The 21,562-nt window shown below is 42.6% G+C and overlaps 1 protein-coding gene across 3 annotated transcripts in view; it reads left to right on the forward strand.

Annotated features, from left to right (window-relative positions):
- Positions 1-21,562, forward strand: part of AMBRA1 (autophagy and beclin 1 regulator 1) — a 129,074-nt gene that overhangs the window by 45,533 nt on the left and 61,979 nt on the right. For 2 of the 3 annotated variants that reach the window (XM_027459350.3, XM_038180476.2), the window contains exons 10-11: positions 5,792-5,875; positions 6,428-6,528. In XM_027459350.3, the coding sequence (XP_027315151.1) occupies positions 5,792-5,875; positions 6,428-6,528 (185 nt within the window). The remainder of the gene's footprint in view (positions 1-5,791; positions 5,876-6,427; positions 6,529-21,562) is intronic. The other variant, XM_027459352.3, reaches the window with a different exon arrangement.

Raw genomic sequence — 21,562 nt, forward strand, 5'->3', positions numbered from 1 at the left:
AGGAGAGCCATTAGTAACACAGCAATCTACAGCACTACTGCTGCTTTATAGGAAGTTTTAGCTGATAAATGCATGAAAGTTTTCTCGGGTGTTCCCTTGAAAAGCTGTTAGTGAAAGACTGACATTTAAGCCTTCAAAAGAGTATAGGAGAACAGAAGGGCACCATGTCTTGAGTGACTTACTTAACTTCTTTATCAACTACCATATTAAGTAGCTGCATTTCAAGTCTATTCTTCTAATTCCTGTCTCTCCAGCTGGGCAACGCTGCTCTTTCCAATTCCTCTAATATTTTTATTCTTCAGTTTTGTTCACCTTCCACTGTTACACCTGGGAGGCTGTTCTATGGTCCAAATACATTCAGTGCTAGGAAAGACTTTTTGTGTAGCAGATGCTGCTTTTGGCTTATTTTTTTTAAGTTCTTGTTTTATGTGCCTTAATTACTTCAATAATGGTCATATCCTTCAAAGATAAGTAGATTAATGTATACCTTTAATTTTTACTAGGTTATGTATATTTTAATTCTGTGTCTTCATATTTTATTGTCTGTGGACATTAATACTTATTACTGGTTTTGGCATGCCCAGTGCTCCTTCCTTACTTATTTGTACCCATGTGTGGGGAAACAAAAATTTCTGCTCAGAAATAAGTCAGTTGTCTCGAGTCTTTTCTGTTTAATCATATTCTTGTTTTTAGGTGAGATACTGTTGTTCTCAGAACAATAAGTAGGGTGGGCCCCTTTTCCTAACATGGGCTGTACAAATTCTCCAAGACTTGAGGATTGTGAATAAAATAACATCTGCTAGGTGGAAACTCCATGTTTTGAAAGACTCCTGTTACTGATCCAGTTGTTACTCCAGGAGCGCTTTCCTTTCAGTCTCTTTCAGTCTTCTAGGATAGCTGTATCTCACTGAAATATTCAGAATGTCAAGGTTTTGTTTATTTTGTGTTCACTTCTCAATTTTGAGAAGCTTATTTCCTAGAAACGCTCAGTTTTCCCTAACCTTATTTGCAGGAGGTGCTCAGGATCTTGAAAGATCAGGCAGAGAAAAACAAAAGTTCTACAATCAGGTGTTTTGCTGCTCCTCTGTTGTAAAGATAGTAGTAATTTACTGTCATAGAGCTCCCAACACTGTGCCTCTTACTCATCAGTAATGGTGCCGGAAAGTGGTTGACATGTTCTTAGAATCGCTACCAAACAAAATGTGTCCCCCCACCTTTTTTCCTCCTTATGCATCCTGTGTGGAAATGCACTGCGTGCTTTGTCTTGTCCTTTGCAGCTCTTGGGAGAACACCCTTGCCAGGATATGTCATCTGTTTTAGCCTAAATCTACAGACAATCCCGTGAATTGCAACGTTTCAAGATCTGTTTCTTTATGTCCAATTATGATGTCCTCCATGTACCCTCTCTAGAGGGTCTGGGGTCAGAGTTGACCAACCTTTAGAGCCAAATAACTGTGTTTTCTTGTAACCTCCTCTGAGCTCCTGATGTGATGTTTGTGCTACTCCTGCCCTCCTGCTGTTTCCTCTGTGGTAACCTCCTGTGGTCTTACACAACTGATAGCAAGAGCGTGGAGATACCCAGTGTTTGAAGTACTAAGGAATTATTATTTTTTTGTTACATGAATGGTGTCGCATCAAAATCCAGTTTAAAGATATTAGCAGGTGCCGCTTAAGCAGTTGTTTCACATTGGAATTAAGTATCTAACTTCTGCAATAGAAATTGATTTAGTGCTTGATGGGATCACATCAAACACTATAAAACGCTGAAAATATGGAACAATTGGCTTGGTCTGGCATAATTTGATTCTTTTGCACTTGCATGGCTTACTGGTGCTGGCTCTGATAATTAAATGGCTTTTCAAAATGGTCATTGTTGACCTAATTCTGTTGGCAGCGTAGTCAGTGGGAGTTTTAATGTTGACTACAATGGGAACAGTTAGACCAACAGATTGCATTAGAAATCCCATGCTGTGTGTTTAATTTCACTTCCTAATACAACAATCTCTAAATATTAAAGACTACTCTTGCCAAGATAGAGAAGCAGAACATAGCTGTGTTTTTTCCTTTTCTGACTATCTTGGCTATCTTCTGTATCCACTCAGTTATTAATACGGTAGCCAAGTTACCAGCTGAACGAAGAAAAAAGCTACCTTTTTCTCTAAACTCTAGAATGCCAAGCTTTGCATCTCTGACTCTGATTTTACGACCATCATTTTCACTTGATTGTATCTATGTTGGTCAAGTCTTTTTTTCTCAGAAAGCAAACTAAACAGTAGCAGAAAAATACCACAAAGTTATCCAGTTCAAGATGAACATTCATCCTTCTTGTGTCCTACTACAGCTCCACAAACCTCCTCGAATGTATGGGAATGTTTCTTCCTTTTCCTGCTCCATTTTTGTGTTAATGCTGTTTGTGTTAATGCTGTTTTTCTCCTTCCAACTCTTACTCTCTGTATTGCTGTTCTGATTTGTCCCATGCTGGTATCTAAACAAGTTATGAATAACCTGAATTTGGGCCAGACTTTTAAAGTTAATTTGACCAGTTGTTGGTTCTTGCAGTTTTCCTCTGGAGCGAAATTAGTCTGTTTGCTAGTTGTAGTATGAAGTCTCCCTTGTAGCCTTATGTACTTCTAACTTCTGATTCTTTCCCTGCACCTTGCTCAATGGATTGCTTAGGTCCTTCACTGTTTTTCACTGAACTTTCCCTGTGCCATTCACTTCTGCTGGTGCACTTACATTAGAGGATATTCCAAGAGATTTTTTAGCCTTGTTATAGCACTCACCGTGTCACATTTGTTTCACTTGTGCAAGGAAGCTGTTGTGTTGCTTTACAGAAGAAGCTTGTGTACACACCTGCTGAGGGATCTGCATTTTCAGGTTATGTTAATTGAACTATCCACTGCAAATCATTAGCTAAATGAGTCTGCAGGTAGTTGACACTAGATAAAAAGTAGAGCGTTTGATCTTCTCTAGTATCTCAGAGAACTTTGTCAGAAGCTTTTTGTTTCTTGCAGGAGTGCTTCACTCTGGCACTGCAGTCGTGCTAACATCTGCTCTGCTTCCTCTGTCAGCAGGCTGTACGTGGTACAGAAATAACACACAGTGCCACCCATCTCCACTGGTCTGTAGGGGTTTTTTATTTTCCTTTTTAGAAGGTGCAGAACTAATCTTCAGCTGGTACCAGGGTATTATCAGCTCTTTCAGCTTTTCAGCAGTAGATGCTTAAAAACAGTCTTACATGGCATTGGGCATAGGAGTTTCGACATAAATGACTGTAGATCAGTGATTCAGAGTAATGTTTGGTAATATGCCTCTTTCATGCAGACATTTAAGGGAGCAAATCTTACAATTCCATTATGTTATGTAGAAATTCTAGCATTCTCACAGGTTAGTCACTGTTCCAAATGCTGTTGTTTGAATTATAGGGTGTAGTGGTAGTTGGGGGGTGACTTCATTATTATTATTATTATTATTTGTTTATTAAGGGGATGTTAGAAAGAGATTTCTATCTCTTGAATTGCTAGAGGCTCTCTGCCATGGTGAAAACTGAAGCAAGTCTAGTCTATATTTTATTCTCTTTCAGGCTTTTTGTACTAGGAGGGTGTATGAATGGCGAAAGGGACAGTAAAGGAGTTCTCCCATCAGAAAGTCTAGTTCATTAAACTGTGTATGTCCTAAAATGTTTTTTATGGATGCTAAGAGCTTTGGCTAGTGGCATTTTAAAAAACTCAAATCACTTGCTTAAGGTCTCTTGCTTTGTGCTGTGAGAGAGTTTGCACCTTGCCTTTTTTGTCTGTCTGCTAGAGCCAATTCCTCATTCCTTTTGAAAACTGCAGTAGAGATTCTCTTTAAATGGGTAATTCTGCAGGGTGTAGTCCTATTTTTGTTCTTACTGTTGTTATTTATCGCTTTCAAAAGCATCTTCTAATTCTAATAAATGTCCAAAGCAAATGTAAACCTTGAAAACCATTTTGTTTCTGTTCTCCCAGGCTTGTATATCAGCGTATCAGCATAGTTTAAAAAACTGGTATGTGAACTCATAAAAAATACAGATATATATATTTCTTGTCTGACTTTCACTAGCTCTTAATGTGTGTGGTGGGATCTGGAACATGACACTTCTTTTCCCCCTTAGCCTTTTCTCTTTTATCAGGAAAAGTTGATATGTCAGCACTTGACTTCTCAGTATTTTTCCTGTTACTGATCTGTTCCCTAATAGGGTGGAGGACTCTGATAAAAGAACAGCAGCAGCCTTTACTTTGCTAATTTCAGGAAGCCTGTTGGCTTCACAGAAACCTCAGGGAAAGGTGCAGCTTTGGCTGTGAACTGCAAATGCTGTGTCTGCAGTGGGAGGAGAAATGGGAGCTTTTAGCTTTGATTCAGGTTAGGTTTTGGTGAAATAGCTTGAAATGCTAATGAACTTTGCAGAACAGCCTCTGCTCTTGTGTTCCTGGTTCCTGAAGTGTGTGGGAAACAAGCACGCAATGGATTTTCTTCTCAGCGCACGTTTTTTGCTCTCAGACTCGAAGAGGAAGGGGGGGAAGACGCACCACGACCACAAAAAAAGGCAGCAAAACAAACAACAACAACAACAACAAAAAACTGACGACATGCACAACTTGCTGGAGTCAATTAGGAATGTGCTGCTGATGTGTTGCGTAACAAATACTTAGTTTTCTAATGATTCTAAAGCTCTGCAAATAATATTCTCCCCACAGCTGCCTGGGAAAGAGGCAAGTAGAGCTGCAGTCAGATAGAGATCTGTTGTCCCTGCATTCTAGACTTGCTGCTTGTGCAAGGTCACACACATTTCTGGACAGAGTAAATCTTTGCAGAGGTCTGTTTCAGAGCTTGAGATAGTGATGTAGGCTCGTTATTTTCCTTGTAGTTCTAGGGCTGTATAATTACAGATCCTCTGTGACCTATGAATGTGGTATCATGAATTTTGCTTCTTGGAGGTTTTTCAGTCTGGTCTCCTGCTTGATGTTGGGTTGCTATTGCCTAAATCAGATTGTCAACCATGGCTTTGTCTAGCTCTGGCTTGAGATTTCCAAGGTTGGCAATTCCGCAGGTGCTCTCGGTGACCTATTCAGTAGTGCAGTGTCCTGGGGAAGAAGGCTTTCCTGCGCCTAGTTTAGGAAAACATTCTAGACCCTTTCACATCCCCCAAGGCACAGCTCTTTATTGTGAAATGGGGTGAGAGGTTTTTGAGAAGTTATGTTTTTTGTCTGATACCATCACCTAACATTTGTGATTTCAGTGGAAAAGCTTGTGAAAGGTGAGATGTATCTTAGCTTGTAGCGGCATGTAACCTGGACCTTGAAGAAGGGAGTTCAAGAGGATAGTTTGCAGATGATGACCCTTTGACAGCATTCCTGGAAATGAACAGATAAAACTTAGCAGATCTCTTCGACTAGCAGAAAGTTTTCGTCAAGACTATGGCATGCTTGCTTTTTCTCTCGCAGTCCAGATAGTAAGGTTCTTGGTTTATTTGTTTGGGTACCGACACTAACTTATTGACTGATTTTGTCGATACTTTTGAGGCACCCTCAAACAATGAGGTAAGTGGATGTTAGGCTACCAGCATGCAAATCTACCAGGAGTTTTTGGTAGAGTAAGTCACGTGAATTTGGAACTAGAGCATATGACTTCTGCAAGAGAAGCATTAAAACTCAGTCAAGAGGAGTAGTTGACATGATCTGTGTGGGGTTTTTTGGTTGGTTTGTTTTCTGGATAACGTTCCATTGCATAGTATTTTTAATGTGCAATATTTTTTGTTTTTCTTTTGTTGAAGGGACAATGGAGACCGATCTCGGCACCGAGCTCCCCGTAATGCCCGCATGTCTGCACCGTCTCTGGGGCGCTTTGTCCCAAGGTAAGACTTGTACACACAACTGTATAAGGGTGTGAAAATCCTTGAGGTACCAGTTGCAGTACAGCTCTGTGGTACTTTCAGATGGATTTCCTTTCTTGCACGAGGCTGCAGTTTTCTTGGTTTGCAATATTTGGAACCCCAGAGGTGGCATGTTAGCATGACCTTCTCACCCTGTGACATTTTGAAGCACAGCATGGTCTTAGTGCTTCTTACGTGCATGATGGAGCTATAGGTTGAAGGCGGAGTAGGAGAAAAGAACCTGTTGGGAGATTCTCAGTGAGACCTGCTGGTTTGAGATTAGAAAGCTGTTGTAGGAGGTAAAGGATTTGTTTAATGGTGACTTCACAGCCACATTGATCAGAGGAGGATCTAACCTGTAATTTGCCACTCATTTGAAGCCATGAAGTGGCTGGCTAAGCAAAAGAGCCCGGTCTTCTGCTATAGTCGGCTGGAATTTAGTCAGGTTTCCTCAAAGTAATTGTAGTTGCTGTCCAGGGCTTGTAGCGTACTGGGATGTTTTTTCCCCATGTAAATTTACTCTTTCTTTTGCAGACGCTTCTTGTTGCCAGAGTACTTGCCTTATGCTGGGATTTTCCACGAAAGGGGACAGCCTGGTTTGGCCACCCATTCCTCTGTCAACAGGGTTTTGGCAGGTAATGAGCTTTCCTTGTTTGCAGTTGTTGTGTATATTAGTGGTGTTTTTCTTGTGAATCTGTGCAGAACAGAACTGACTGGGACAAGACTAATTCCAGCTTTGAAGATGCTTTTTAAGTCTCTGAAACAAAAGAAAGGCCTGTTAGGGTGATGTGGTAAGCTGTCATTCAAGTGCTTGGCGCTGCAGATTCCATACTTCAGATAAATGTATGGGATTTTCAACATGAACTGGGGAGGGGTGCTGTTAACAGTTCTCCCTTTGTTTAGCTTCCTCCCCTATTCCTAGATGTCTTTTACTTAACAACCTGACAGGCTAATGATAAGCTTGCTGCAGGTCCTTATAATTGAATTATAGGGTGCCTTGTTCGTGTTCTGGCTGGCAAGATGCACACAAGGCAATGTGGGATTCAATTAGGATCTTAATAAGCGCGTATTAAAACTAGGCTGCCACCACATACAGTGCACAGGCATTTGGGAGCCTTAAAGGGCAGGCGGAGGCGGGAGGGGACATGGAGGAGGGAGCAGAAGCTATGGCACTCTGGCAGTTCATGAATGAAATGGCTTTGGATAACATAGTTCTTGAGGGTGCTTTTTTGGCTGGGTCCGAGATGCTCTGTAATTAACCCCAGTGCAGGGGGGAGTCATTTTGGCGCTTGGGGGAGAATGAAGAAAGGGGTATGGACAGTTAAGTTGGGATGTGCTGCTCTCCTTTTTGTAAGCAGTCACAGGAACATCACTTAGAGGACTGCTGTAAGGTCTCTTGAGAGTCTGTGTGACCCTTTTCCTTATCCTAAAGCACGATCAACTATGCCTAAACCATTTTGAACAGGATTTATCTAACCTGCTCTCATCAGCCTCTGCTGGATATTTCCTAAATAATCTGGGGTGGAGCTGTTGTTTTTTTTGCATGGCTCATTTAGGATGACGGTTCTCTTGTCTTTTGATTTCTGGCTTTTAAGTGCCAGAAGCATCTCCTGGATTTTTGCGTCTCTGGATGTTTTGTCTGAGTGCATGTATGGTTCATAGACCTTGTTGCAATAATAGCAAAGAAATTAACCAAAGGCTAGGCTCCAAAGCACCTCTGCTTTTTTTTCTTAGGAAGCAATGGAACTAGCCTGAAGCTTTAGCTGACGCATGTACTTTCCCATGCTTGCTGCCTGTGTGGGCTTTGCTTGTTGGCACGTGGAAACAGCACACTGGCAGATAATTACTTGCTGCCAGGCAACACTGCAGATCTTTTCTGTGGCCCAGCTTTACAGGAGACACCTGCCTTCAACCCTCTTCTAGCCTTCCTCACAGTTTGCCTGTTCCTTAGTGCCTGGGAAACAGCCCGGCTTTTTTTTCTTGCACATTTTAGGGGATTTGAGCCCCAAAATGCACCTTTTCTGTTTCTTGTATGTATGCCAAGATTAACAAAAGATGGCAGAAGTTATAGTCATGGGGCTTCCAACTGACATCACCTATCTTTACTGTATGGCACTGTGTTGAATATAATTAAGAAAAGGTTGTTGGCTCCTGTTACGATACTTCGCGCTGGAAATGAATGGGATTCCTCAGTAAAGACTTTATTGACTTTAATATTAAAAGATTAATTCTCCTAATGCAGCAGTTCCTTGTCATAATTTTGTTTCAACATTCTGTTTATTGTAGTCTGTTACTTACGCTTTCAGCTTTGAAAATGTTTTGCACTTGCGTTCAAAAACGTGGTAATGTGTTACAGAAACCAGGAAAGTTGAAGATGTAAATATTAGGTGGAGGTGTGAAGGATGAGAACTGGAAAATGAGGTAGTGGTGGGATAGAGAATTTTGTGTGTTTGTTAGGTCAGTCAGCAGCATTGGCAGTTTGGATGTTTTGTTTTGGGGCTGTTGAAGGTTGCAGTGCTGATAGTATGCCTTCTTTTCACTTAGCCTCTGCCAAAGCTTCTTTCTTCACTACCGTAGTGGAAAAACATCTACTCAAGCTCAAAAGTACTTTAACCCCTGGCCTGGCAGTTACAGGTGAGGTTGCCAGCCTTGGCTGAGGAAAAATCATCTTCCACTTAATACAGGCTAATCTAAGCTTGAGTGCCTTAAATTGTTTCATCCTACTATATATCCAGGCTGTCACTTCTGAGTTATGTTTTAAATGCACAAATGCCAAGTGCATTTCTTATGCAACCTCTACAGGATTTGAGAAAAAGGTGCCAAAAACCATATTCCTAACCTGACAACTTGCTCAAACGGGCAGTAGACTTCTGTGGTCACGTATCAGTGAGAGCTGTTGTTTGGAGAGAAGTAAGGAATTGATTATACTTCTCCTGTCCCTTGCCCCATTTATTGCTATATGAGGAGAGGAAATAAAAGAAGCAGACAGATCTCAAGGGTTTGTTATTTACTTCGTGGTGTGCTGACTGAATTTCTTAATGTCAAAGCTCTTGCTGTCAAGTTTTGTACGTACTTACTTTCAGATTTCTGCTTTGTATGAACAATTTTCCATTATTCAAGTGTTGTTCTCATGCAACTGTTACAGGCAATATCTCCATGCTAGGTAAGACTGTCTTAGGAATAAATTTGTAGAGCAATCTGTTTTAATGAGCCACCAAAAATGAGTTATCTAAGCAGATGGGCTAGTACAACAGCGTAGATTTGGCAGCATGGCTCTGTTTGTATGGCAGGGCTCTGAGATGTCAGGCAGGGCTGAGGTCAGGGTTAGAGATTGCTTTGTACAGGTCAGGGACGTGCACCTATGCCTGCTCCAAAGCACTTCCAGGAGAAGGTAAGGAAAGGTGGCAACAGATGGGTAAAACAGGTGGGAGTTCAGGGCAGAGGAAATGAAGTGATACTAGTCAACACGACAGACAGATAATCTGCATGCCAGCAGCCTAATTTGCATGTAGCACTGGAACAAAACCGAGTCCCAGTAGCATCCTGCCCATCTCACCTATGGGTGTACTGGTTCGGTGTAGACTGAACAGTTAGCAGGCACGGTACGCTGCATCACTGTGCTTTGTGGCACCAGGTAAGACATTGTGCGAATATTTATTACATCAACATTGCTACCTTTAGCATTCAAACTTGTAATCACACCAAAAAGTGTTGGTAGTTTGACAAGTTATATTTTCCTGTAAAGTCTCTCTTGATTGGCAGTAATTACACTGTCCTCCTTTATTAACTGAGTCTCATATCAGCTTTTTCATTATTTTGTCTGGAATCAATGTCAGGATGACAAGACTGACATGTCTCATCCTATTTCAACCTTTTAAAATACTGGTATAACACTAGCATATTTTTCAGTCTTCAGCATTCCCCTTTTATTTCAAGACTCGTCAAAAAAACTGGGAGTTCATTTGGAAGCTCTTCTGAAGCTCTTGGTGGTGTGGGCTGTAAGGTGCCCTCTGGATTGTCCTTTCCTTGTTGAACTGCCATAAGTGATGGGGTTATGGCCTCCAAGGAAACATCCATAAAGTGAAAACTAGTCAAATTAAAAAAATATATATTAAAAGTTGGTGAAAGCAATAAATGCATTTTGGCATTCTCATCCGATAGAATTGGCCAATTGCATGCAGTGGAATTCAGCATCTTGGGACTGTTTGTCTTCTAGTCTAGCCAGCAGAGTGTGTTTTTCTTTTTTTTTTTTTCGTTATAGGCATGTGTGCTTCCTAGGAGAGAGCAAAGAGCTGTTCTGTGGGATGAGGTTACACCTTTCTTGATGGGATTTAGTACTGCTGCAGAGTTCAGCATTGCAACATGCCTGACTCTGCATCAAGGAAGGCACAGCTCTGTATTGTTTACCACCTCCTACTGCTTTTTTCTTTTCTTGAGGTTGAGTACTTCTGCCCACAATTTTCTTTGCAAATTTATTTGTCCTAAGTCACACTGTGAGCAGGACACTCACCTCATTATTTGAGGGTCAAGCTGTGCATGTTTTTTGTCTTCTAGTAGTAGACAAATGTAGGTCTTAATACATTATTAAAAATGAGTAAATAGTGAGGGGCCTGGAGAACAAGTCCTATGAGGAGCGGATGAGGGAGCTGGGCTTGTTCAGCCTGGAGAAGAGGAGGCTCAGGGGTGACCTTATTGCTCTCTACAGATACCTTAAAGGAGGCTGTAGTGAGGTGGGGGTTGGCCTGTTCTCCCACGTGCCTGGTGACAGGACGAGGGGGAATGGGCTAAAGTTGCGCCAGGGGAGTTTTAGGTTAGATGTTAGGAAGAGCTTCTTTACTGAAAGGGTTGTTAGGCACTGGAACAGGCTGCCCAGGGAAGTGGTGGAGTCACCATCCCTGGAAGTCTTTAAAAGACGTTTAGATGTAGAGCTTAGGGATATGGTTTAATGGGGACTGTTAGCGTTAGGTCAGAGGTTGGACTTGATGATCTTGAGGTCTCTTCCAACCTAGAAATTCTGTGATTCTGTAACCCTAAAAACCTTCATTCCCACTAAAGTACTTCTGACCTCTTGTTCACCTGTATGAGCTTTTTCCTTTAGGCTTTGTAGTAATTATCTGACTACTTTAGGATGGACAAAAACTTGCTTGTGGTGGTATAGTAGAACGAAGAAAGTTTTGATTTCAGTTCAGTGCAAGCACAGGGGAAGAAAATCAGTGTTTGCTGAGGAACATTTGCAGGAAGCCTTAAAAGTTGACACAGATACCAGTTTATGTTCCTGTTACTCATCAGGAGACCATCATATATAAGTTTTCTGGAAATGCTTCAGTCTCACCTTGCTTTGGTGTAATAGGCATCTTGCGGTGATGTGCATCTCAGCAAGTAAAATATTTTTCCTTGAATGGACACAGATTGTGTGTCTGTTCTGGCTCTGCCACCAGATTTTATTTGTTGAAATGCAATCCATCACAGTTGCTCGAAGTCCTCTGCCTCATGGAGAGATCCAGACTCAGCATGGCTTAGGGGCTGAATGATGCAACACTGTACATTTAGTTGTATACAGTTGTATAGTGGTTGCTATTTCAGGGCAGTAGATTCAGACTAGAGACAGAATGCTAACATGTTTCAAAAAAAAAAAAAAAAGCTTGATATTACAGGTTTTTCTACAGCTTATACTTATTCAGCGTATTGCTTGCTACAGGAGGGGTAATATTACAGCTTTGGACATCTCTACTTAAGTTGCAAACAAAGCTATGCAATTTTGATTGTGATGTTTATCTCTTACATTGGAATAGGGCTGAAGCTATAGGTGAAACTAGGACTCAGTCATCTTTAAACTCAGTAACATTGGAACGTTGCCTTTGCTTTGGGATGTTGAACTTCCAAGTGTAATGTCCAGGTGATGTTTGATGTTTTTCCAAAATCACATGAGCTATCCCATTATTCTGGGATAATTCCTGAGAGAATTCCAGGTTGTGAATCTTCAAGTGAGGTGGGACCTCAGCTTCTTGTTTCTGTACTTCTGCCAGAAACTACTAACAATTGCTAGAGCATTTGAAGTTTCATTGAGATAAAAACTAGCTAAGATGGTGAATAAATGTCCTTCTGTGACAGGAAGATTTATCTGAGAGCTTCATAGTTTACCTAGTAAGAATTAGGGTAATGACCTTCCACCAGTCAAATTTATAAACCAGACCCACTAGCTATGATGCCTCCTGGTGCATGTTCCCAAGCTGTAATCACTGTAGTTGTGTTAAGGGCTCACTTGTTCATATACAAGTCAGTGGCTGTAACCCAAGGCCAAGTTAAAATGGATGTTGACAAGTCCCCAGTATCTATAACTGGGAAGACTGTTGGTTGCTGCTGCTACTAGAATTAGCCCAGAATTCACTTCTGCTCTAATGATGAAAGTGGTTGTGATGAGAGGCTGCTTTGGTTGCCTTAGAAACAAAACCAGGTGTGCATTACTCCCATGGTTCAAGTCTCATTGACCTAATGCTGTTCTGTCACTTCAAGTGTCATAGTGAGCTGTGAATTCTGCTCTGAGATGCCCTCACCCTTCAAATGTGCTTGCAGCGATGCAGAGCTGTACAAGGTAGGATGGAAATAGAAGACTCAAGAACTCCAAAAGGTCAGCAGGAGTAGATGGGAAAATGCATCTCTCCTTTCCCTGTTCCCTTGCTTCTCCTCCCTGTTAGCTGGTATGTAGTTCACTTTCTCTGGGAAGGCTTGTGCACATTTTCCACTTTCCAATCTGTACTGTAGCTAGTTCATATATCCACAGTTCAGCACTACAGCCTCTCTTCTTAATATTTCTGTGTGAGAGGCTGTACTTCCACAAAAATTACAAGCAATTCTCAAGCCTGTCATGAAGGTGACAGTATCTATAGCTCTCCAGTCACAAAAGAACCTGAGACATGTTTTAAGCTTATGTTGTTCAGTGACTGCTGACATTGACTATGGAGAGACCACAAAGAATGAAGTGACTCAGAAGTTTGCATCTTTTCATTTTAAGCAGTATCCAACAGATATACAGTGCATAGAGAGCCAGCCACACAGGTATGTTTGTTGATTGTATTGCCCTACAGTTCTGTCTATTGTGAAGACAAAGATGAGAACAAGATTCTAATCCAAATTAATGTAGTTGTCTTAAATGAAGAGGCAGAAAAGCAAACTAACAGGAAAAAGCCAGTGATGGACAGCTATGAGTTAACTGTATCTTAGTATTAGATCCGTCATTGACTTCTTTACAGATTCTGCAGCAGTGGCTACAAGGCAGTACCACATCAGGGCTGTGGTCAGAAAGTAAACTTCTTGGTAAAATATTCTTCAAATGAAATCCCTCTTGCAGAATGTTGGAATCAATTTTTCACTTAAAAACAAAACAAACAAACAAACAAAATAGAAACCAACTGGTATCAAGTAAGTATTTGTGGCTATGTAGGGGTCATGTAGCTGATCCACAGATGCTGTGCTCTCCCTAGCAGGTCCATCTTTATAGTACACCAGTCATTTTGTTTCTCACTGTATTGCAAGACACTCGTGAACTCATTCTTTGTGGCATTGTGCTTTAATTGGCAGTCCAGCTGCTCCTTTTCTCATGCAGTAATTTGTGTCATTGGCTCAATGGAGGCTGAAAGGTAGTTGGTATCATTAGCATTTGGGTGACCCCAAGGCCATCTCTCTCTGGAAATACAAGTCCTGTGCAAGGACCCCACAGAAATTCCCAAGCTGATGGCATTGGTTTTAGTGCAGGTAAATGCTGCTCTGAGCAGAAGGGGATCTAGTTCTGACTAGCTAGACATCTCCTGAAAGGGCACGGTAGGTAGTGTTGAAGAAAGCTATTAATATGCATTAATGTGATAAAAAAGGTTGTGTGTTGTTTCCAGTTAGCCTTTCCCTCCTATCCAAAATGTCAAATTCCACAGTGAGAATCTGTGCAGTTACTCATCCTCATTTTGATGTCCACTTCTGCTGTATACTGTCGCATACAAAAAGCATAGGCTGCAAGAAAGTGTCAGGACACTTCATCTGCTGGAATGGAAGAACATTAATCTGGCTGTCTGCTTGTAATGCCCTGCTTGCTCAATGTCTCTGTTTACTTGCTTCTTCCATTTAGCAGCAAAGGTGCTCGTGGGCATGGAGTCTTTTGTTGTCAGCTGTGAACAGATCCAGTCTGAAGTTTTGAAGTTTTTGATTGGGGCATTAAGAACACAGAGTCCTAGAGATTGAAGGGCAGAGGAGAATGAACTCACATCAGAATAAAAAGGATAATCATTTCAGGAGAGAACCTTTGTAAGATGCTCCTGTTTGTTTCCAGAGACCAGAGTGCTCTCAAGGCTTGTGTAGAATCTCCAAAACCAGTTTAATTTCTAAATAATCTTGTAGTAATGTATTTATATATCAGTGTCTTTATACAGTAAGAGCTGCCTCTTCTCGCTTGAGAGCTGGAGATGGTCAAAATGCCTCTTAAATATTACGCAGTAAAGGTGCAACTGAAGAGTCAAAATACTGCTATTAGTGTTTTAAAGCTTGCTCTTGCTCAGTCCTTTCTGTTCTTGTCTTCCCTTTATGCTTTTGTAGCTCAACCCACAGTTCACCTCAATCTGTTAAGTCTGGGAATGTGTTAATTGAGAGGGAAAATGAGTCAACTGGAAATAAGAATCCACAGCTATGTACACTGTGGGGGGTATTTACACTATAATTTTTTGGGCATCTGACTTGGGAGGCTAAGCTTCCTATATAGTTAGAGAAGCTTTTGCTCTGATTCATCATCTGAAAGGAGCTGAACTTAGGTGCTCTGAATCTTACGTGGAGCTGCCAGTCTCTTTATCTCCGATTATATAAGGAGCTTGGGAAGAAGAGTACCTTTCTATTGTGGGTACCTTTAGATGCATAAAATTAGGCTGGTTGCATCCTGCCCTGACAGCGGGGTGCAGAGAGAATGATACCTAGAAGAGGAGCAGAAGGGATGAAATGAAAGCAGTAGGGGTGGGATAAGAAACTAATAAAGAAGGAACTTGGAGAGAAGGAAAAGCAGCAGCTGTCTTGCTTGTATAGAGCATGTTCCTTTTTTTTTTTTTTTTTGCACTTAGCTTCAAGAGGTTAAATACTGCTTGGCAGAGTGGTAGTGCCAAGTAATTCAGCCTGCAGTGACCAGGAAGGTTGGACTAGACAATCTCCAGAGGTCTTTTCCATCCCTGACCTTCAGGGATTCTCTGATTTGAGAGCTCAGGAGCAGGGAAGTTCATTCTTACCTACAGGAAGGTTCACTGTAGGTAAGAATGGAGTTTCAGTAAAAGCAGGCAGTGCAGCTGCTTCTAGCTGCACGTGTTGGGATAGTTTGCTGAGCCTGTTGTAAAACCTTGTGGTGACTGTTACTGCAGAAATGGCTCTTTCAAGGTTTGTCTGAGAGAGCAGATGTTACTGGAGAATGCTTTGTTACTGGCTTGCTATGAAGATCCTCATTTTGTGCCAGGTCTCTCCTTTTCGCTTCCTTTTGGTAAGCTGAACCGAAAAGCCCAAAACCTTTCAATCACTTGCTTACAAAGTGTACGTGTCCGCAGAAAAAGCGTGGATTAGCTGCTGTATGTTAAAAGCATAATTTATAACTGTATTTGCAAGTGTAGATCAGAACGAGTCCAACTTTTCCAGTCAGAGTGAGTACAGACCACTTGTCTTACAGGATATGCTTGATGAAGCCTTAGGTGTCAGGGGAATTTTGGCTAGGATCTGGAAATGTGACTGGACTGAGATGAGCACTGGTTGGGAAGATCTGCATTTACTCAAGTGTGACAGATGTTGCCTGTGACTGGCTGCGTTTCAGGAGTTGTGGAGATGTTTTTGATATGGTGCCCTTGGTTATGCTGCCCCATGAGAGGAGCTTCTGCTGCTGAAAATGTGTATGACTTTGTCCTTCCCCATCCTCCATGTGACAAAATCCTATTAAAGGGTTAAGAGGTCCCAAATGCAGAGCCCTGAAGTCCTGATGACACTTGTGCCATCCTGTTAGCAGGATGATTACCATGATCGCTTCCCGGAAGAGATGAGGGATGTGAGTGCACAGTGGCTGCTCCCAGCCCTGGTGGAGGCACAGCTCAAACAGGAGCAGTGTGGTACTCCAACCCCTGAATTAAGCTGAAACAATTTGGAGGTTAAAGGAAGCTGTTTCTATGGAACGACCCTGGGCCAGAGGCAAAATGTGCTTCAAAGAAGCCAATTGTTAAGCACAGCTAGCAGCCTCTAGTTCAGCGGTGCTGGTCTATTGCTGTCGGCCTTTCAAAGAACCAGGACCTCGGGATCTTGAATCAATCCATTTCTGACTGCAGACACTAAAACATGGAGCGTGACAGAGGTAATTTCCATCTGTTTGTTTGGAGGACAGATCTGCCCTGCAGTTGCTTCGTTCCCTGTGATGATCTAAGCGATGGGATGAGTAAATGGGTGAGTGAATGTTACCACAGCCCCGTGTGAGGTTAGGTGCCTTGAGACAAGTTGGGTATCACATTTGCAGGGTGTGAAGTCTTGTTCTGGGCAAAGTATTAACTCTGAAAACGTTTTTGGGAGGGGGAATTGCATGTGAACGAAGGGAACATGAATTCTTATGATGACATAAATATAGATCTAAGGCCTTACATAAAGCAAGCAATACCAGAGCATGAAACTTGTTTCATTTCTATATGGTCTTAGTAATTCTGTTTCAGATGCTCTGCAAATGCACATGCAGCTATTTTGTCTGCACTTTGGAAGGGCTCAAAGTCGATAGAGGAAGAATCTGCTGATAAAAACTTCAAATATAGAATGACATAAGCTTAATGTACTTCACTAATCAAAGAAGTAGTAGGTAGAAGTTTTTACTTGGTTGGTCTAGATATATCTAAGCGGGGGAAAAATTTCTGAGAGAGCACCCTTTAACAGACAAAAGGAATAAAAAGATGCAGAAACTTATGACAGATCTAGACTGGAAACAAATGGCAGATGTTTGGGCATGGTAAAGTTGTTTTTTTAATTTATTTCTTAAGGTCTTGCTGTATAAAGTTTACCATCTACCTTATAGTAATTAATTGTTAAAATTGTCTGTGCAGGTGTATTAACCGTACGTCCTCAGTGGACCCAGTGAAGGAGGTCCTGCTAGCTATCTGCATCATTTAAGCTGTGAGCACTGAGAATGAGAAAGCTTGTGAATAGTGTTTACTGATAGAGACTGTCCTTGTCTTTCCCGTTTTGGTGGCTGGGAGCTAAAGCTTGCTTTAAGATTCAGAAAGGTGAGATGTGTAGCTTGAGGAGAGATGATGTTCTCAAAAGTGAAGAGTGCAGGCTGATTCCTTTTGTGTGCATTGTTCAAGTGATGAATTTCGAGATACCATTGTATCAGAAGGGGTAAGATTTTACAGAAGTGCTCATCATCTTGTGGGCGGTGAGGGCCCCTTGGGGACATGTCTCTTTGTGGGTGGTAAAACTCATTTAGCTTAAAAAGTATTTTCCCACAGCTCATTGCCATTTCTTTAATAAAAAAAAAAAAATTAACCCCCACTTGAGAGTGGGGAAGGAAGGCAGAGAACCGGTGTGCTCTGTCATGCCAGAGTGGGGTTGTAGGTTTTCTCAGTGACCTGCTGTATTTGACTTTTATCTGTGAAGAGAATAGTCACAATTTTTGCTCATGTGTTTTACATGGGGGAAGCAAACCTAGAGCCAGATTTTGCTGCATCTAGTATAGACTATCCTCACAGACTTTTATAGCAACCCTTGCATAAAGATGGAGGAAGCTCTTACTATGGCAACATAGTTGTATGTCATATAAGAGGTGTGATAAGGATGCTGTGTATTGATCTCCAGCTCCTTTTCCCAGGTAGATTGGATTGTATCATTGGATCTTTCTGCTTGTTTTCCTGGAGTTTTTGGTAACTGAGCAATGCATCAATCTGTTATCGTTTAGGGAATACATATCAAAGATTGTTGCTTGCTATTAGATTCTGCAGTGGTAGTTTTCCTGCAACCATAGTATCACTGCTTTGGCTTACTCTGCCACTCCTCAGCACTGCCTTTAAGTATATACAATTTCAGCTGTATCGAGCTGCTTCAACCCACCTGTTTTTGCAGCAATGGGTGGGAGAGTGTATGTAGCTGTGGCTTATGACCAATTAGATAACTTGAGAGCTGGCAGCAAGCACAGAGCTTGGCGTGGAAGGAGATTTGGTGATGTTTGTAATTGCTCATTTGTTTCCTTAGGCAAATTTGGGGGTGGTAGTGGTAGAAGTCATTCACAGAAGCCACTCAAAAGTCAAAAATGTTACCACCTTTGCTATGTCGGTAAAGATGATGGTTAGAAAACTAACTCTGAGCTTTGACCAGGAAGCAGTCGCTAAAAACAGTGCAGCTCTAGGAGGATTTGAGAGGTGGAAGGTAGGCTGGAGAGGATCTAAACTGGATTTGTCAGGAAAGAAAAATGCCTGCTGGTTCACATGGTGCAGTTTGAGAGCTGGGAAGGAGATTGTACAGAAGAACACAAGGTCATGGTGCATATGTTTCCCCTTTTCACCCTACACATTCAAACTGTGGTCCAGAGCATCTGAGGAATTTAGAGATGTAAGAACTTAATGTGTGTTTGTGTTGTGAGAGGAAAGAGAGTAGCACACAAAGGTTTGATAACGTGACAAGGATTGAAAACTGGCACAAAAGAAATAAGGACAAAATCGTTGGGGCAGGTGGAAAGCTGAGAAGGATTGGCAAGACTCTTCTGTATGTGATGGGAGGAATTGCAAAAGGGGACTGAAAGGATGGAAGAAGTAATGTCATTCTATAATTTGCTCATAAGCAATTGAGATTCTGCGCAGAGAGAAATGGAGGCTGGAGGAGGGGAGGGATTGAGGAATGAGTCAAAGGTGGTGACAAGGCAGCTGGGATTGCAGGCGTGGGTTTCAGTTAAAATGGAGAAGCACTCTTCCTCCTTTCAAACAATTGTTCATATTAGCATTCCTGGTGTGGGCACGCATGCACCCATCCATGTGATACGTGTCTCCTGGAGTGCTGCACACACGTTGTTCAAGTACTCATCACAGAGACCAGCCAAGTCAGACCTGTGTCTTCCCTGGGTTGCCATAGTAGAAGAGAAAAGTGTATTGTGAATGTTGTTAGTCTGGTGGCAGGGTTTTTGTTAGTTATCTTGCAGTACATAGTGAAATGGGAATTGGTATCAGGGTTGGTCAGGCTGAAATCTGGTGAGGAGCATGACTGCGAGGAAGGAGGCAAAATAAAAAACACCTCTCGTTTGGACAGTGAAAAGGGTGAAGGGAATAAATATTTTGACAGAGCAGAAGGTCAATAAGAGTGCTGTGGGTAGCTGTGTAACTGATGGTGCTTGTAGACTTGAAATCATAGCAGGACAGAGAAGAGTTAACAGAAACACTGGAAGACATGAAATTGTGGAGCGGAGGGATTCAAAAACAGAAAATTGAGAGAACAGTCCTGTAGGGCTCACGGAATTAAGAGACTTGCAAAGATGTTGATGGAAGGAAGGGTGTAGGTAAGGGACTTGATTGGGTCCTCTGTGCAAAAGGCATGGAGGTGATGTGAGGAGAGATTGGTGTTCAAGGGGCATCCTCCATCTTCTTCTGGCCCAGCTTGGCCACTGAGATTGCATGGGAGACCCATCATTTGATAGGTGCGTGGGTTTCTCTTGACAGAGGGAGGAGTGAAAGCTGAAGGCAAAGCTGTGTTGTTACTTCTCAGCTTGCAAAGAATCTAGCTCTAACTGGGAATGTCAGTATGTTGCTGCATAGGGAAGGTGAGAGTTCAAACAAGATTTTTTTTGAATTTGTGGCACCAAGGAGCTGCTGCCATCCTTCCCCCTCAGCAGGAAGCCCTGTGGTGCAGGGTGTGAGCCCTCATGGTCCTAGCCATAGACAGTGCAGCAGCAGTGTTGCCCGAGAAGCAGGCTGTATCGGTGTTCTGCTTCTCCCTGGAATGAAAAATTCCTGTTGATAGCTAGCTAACAACCTCCCTTCTGCCACCAGATTCTTTTGTTTCAAGGCTCCTGCTTTTGAGTGTATGCAGACACTCCGTAATGTCTTTGCCTTAGGTGCCTGCATTAAATGCAGGGCACCTGCCCACAGTGCCCTTTCCAGCAGGCTGACGGTGCAGAGCCATGAAGAGATCAGTCTCACCATCTTTGTGATTTAGTGAGCTACTGCCTACCTTCTGCTGTCCCTCCGACCCCTGAGGCCCAATAAAGTTGTCTTTGTAGGACCGTACCGTTACACGGAGTCCTAGGACTGAGAGGCTGACCTGGAGTGCTCCTCATCATCTAGGCTGTTCTGGACTGGTAGGAGCTGAACCTCTGGCTCTGCTGCTGTGAGCCTCTCACCACAGTTTTTTTAGCTCGTGACCTCTGTCTCCAATAAAGGATGGCTTGCGCTAAATTGTATATAATATAAAATTTTACAACAAGCCAGTAAATTTCAATTGCCCCTTTTTCACTGCCTGAATTTCCTTCTGCTCTCGCTTTAAAAAGTGTCAGAGTAGCTGTGGTGATTGCACTGGATAGCAGTTTCTTGGACAGGTCTGCTTGTGTCCTCTGAAAGTATTAGGAACTAATTCAAGTTGGATTAAGGTCAAGTCTGCCCCAGAAAGAAATAAAACCTATCTGCAGTATCCATCCATTGTGCAGCCCTGGGCCTGCATGCCGAGTAGCTGCGGTGTACTTCTGCCTTGAGCTTAGGTCTTGGTTTTTCTCTTTGTGGCTTTGAGTTTGATTCCTAATTCTCCTTAAAATAATGGGATAAAGTGTCAGTCTCTTTTGATCTTGTAGTTGCTTTTGTAATTGCAGTGGATTGGACCTGTCTGGGTTGCACTCAGCTGTGGCACTGATTTACAGAAGTCACTGCAAGGTTGTGAACTCAGCTGAACTCCTCGGTCAAGTCCTGCTGCCTTCTGGGAGCTGGAGTGATGCTGAGTCACTTTGTTTTCCGTGTTGTGCCATTACTGTCGTGTAACTGTCCAGTAGCACGTGGACCAGTGTACTTTGTCAGTCCTACTCAGGGATCTCGATTGCCCCTTGAGCATCAATCTCTGCAGGGATTGCTGTTTTCACTGAGATGCTGGAACCTCCTTTGTACATCGAATCTCATGGCAATAAGGAAGGAGTCTCATTTCTACTGCTGTCATCTAGATCATCCCAAACCACCCTCAAGAACTTCCTTCATCAGAAAGTATTCAAAACATTACAAGAGCCAAATACTTTTGAGAGAGGGATCTGGGGGTCGTGGTAGACAGCAAGTTGAATATGAGCCAGCAGTGTGCCCTGGCAGCCAGGAGGGCCAACCGTGTCCTGGGGTGCATCAAGCACGGCATCGCTAGTAGGTCGAGGGAGGTGATTGTCCCGCTCTACTCTGCGCTGGTGCGGCCTCACCTCGAGTACTGTGTGCAGTTCTGGGCACCACAGTATAAAAAGGACATGAAACTGTTGGAGAGTGTCCAGAGGAGGGCTACGAAGATGGTGAAAGGCCTGGAGGGGAAGACGTACGAGGAACGGCTGAGGGCACTGGGCCTGTTCAGCCTGGAGAAGAGGAGGCTGAGGGGAGACCTCATCGCAGTCTACAACTTCCTCGTAAGGGGGTGTCGAGAGGCAGGAGACCTTTTCTCCATTAACACCAGCGACAGGACCCGCGGGAATGG

The sequence above is a fragment of the Anas platyrhynchos genome, chromosome 5, assembly GCF_047663525.1.
Source record: "Anas platyrhynchos isolate ZD024472 breed Pekin duck chromosome 5, IASCAAS_PekinDuck_T2T, whole genome shotgun sequence".
In the NCBI taxonomy this organism is placed as follows: Eukaryota; Metazoa; Chordata; class Aves; order Anseriformes; family Anatidae; genus Anas; species Anas platyrhynchos.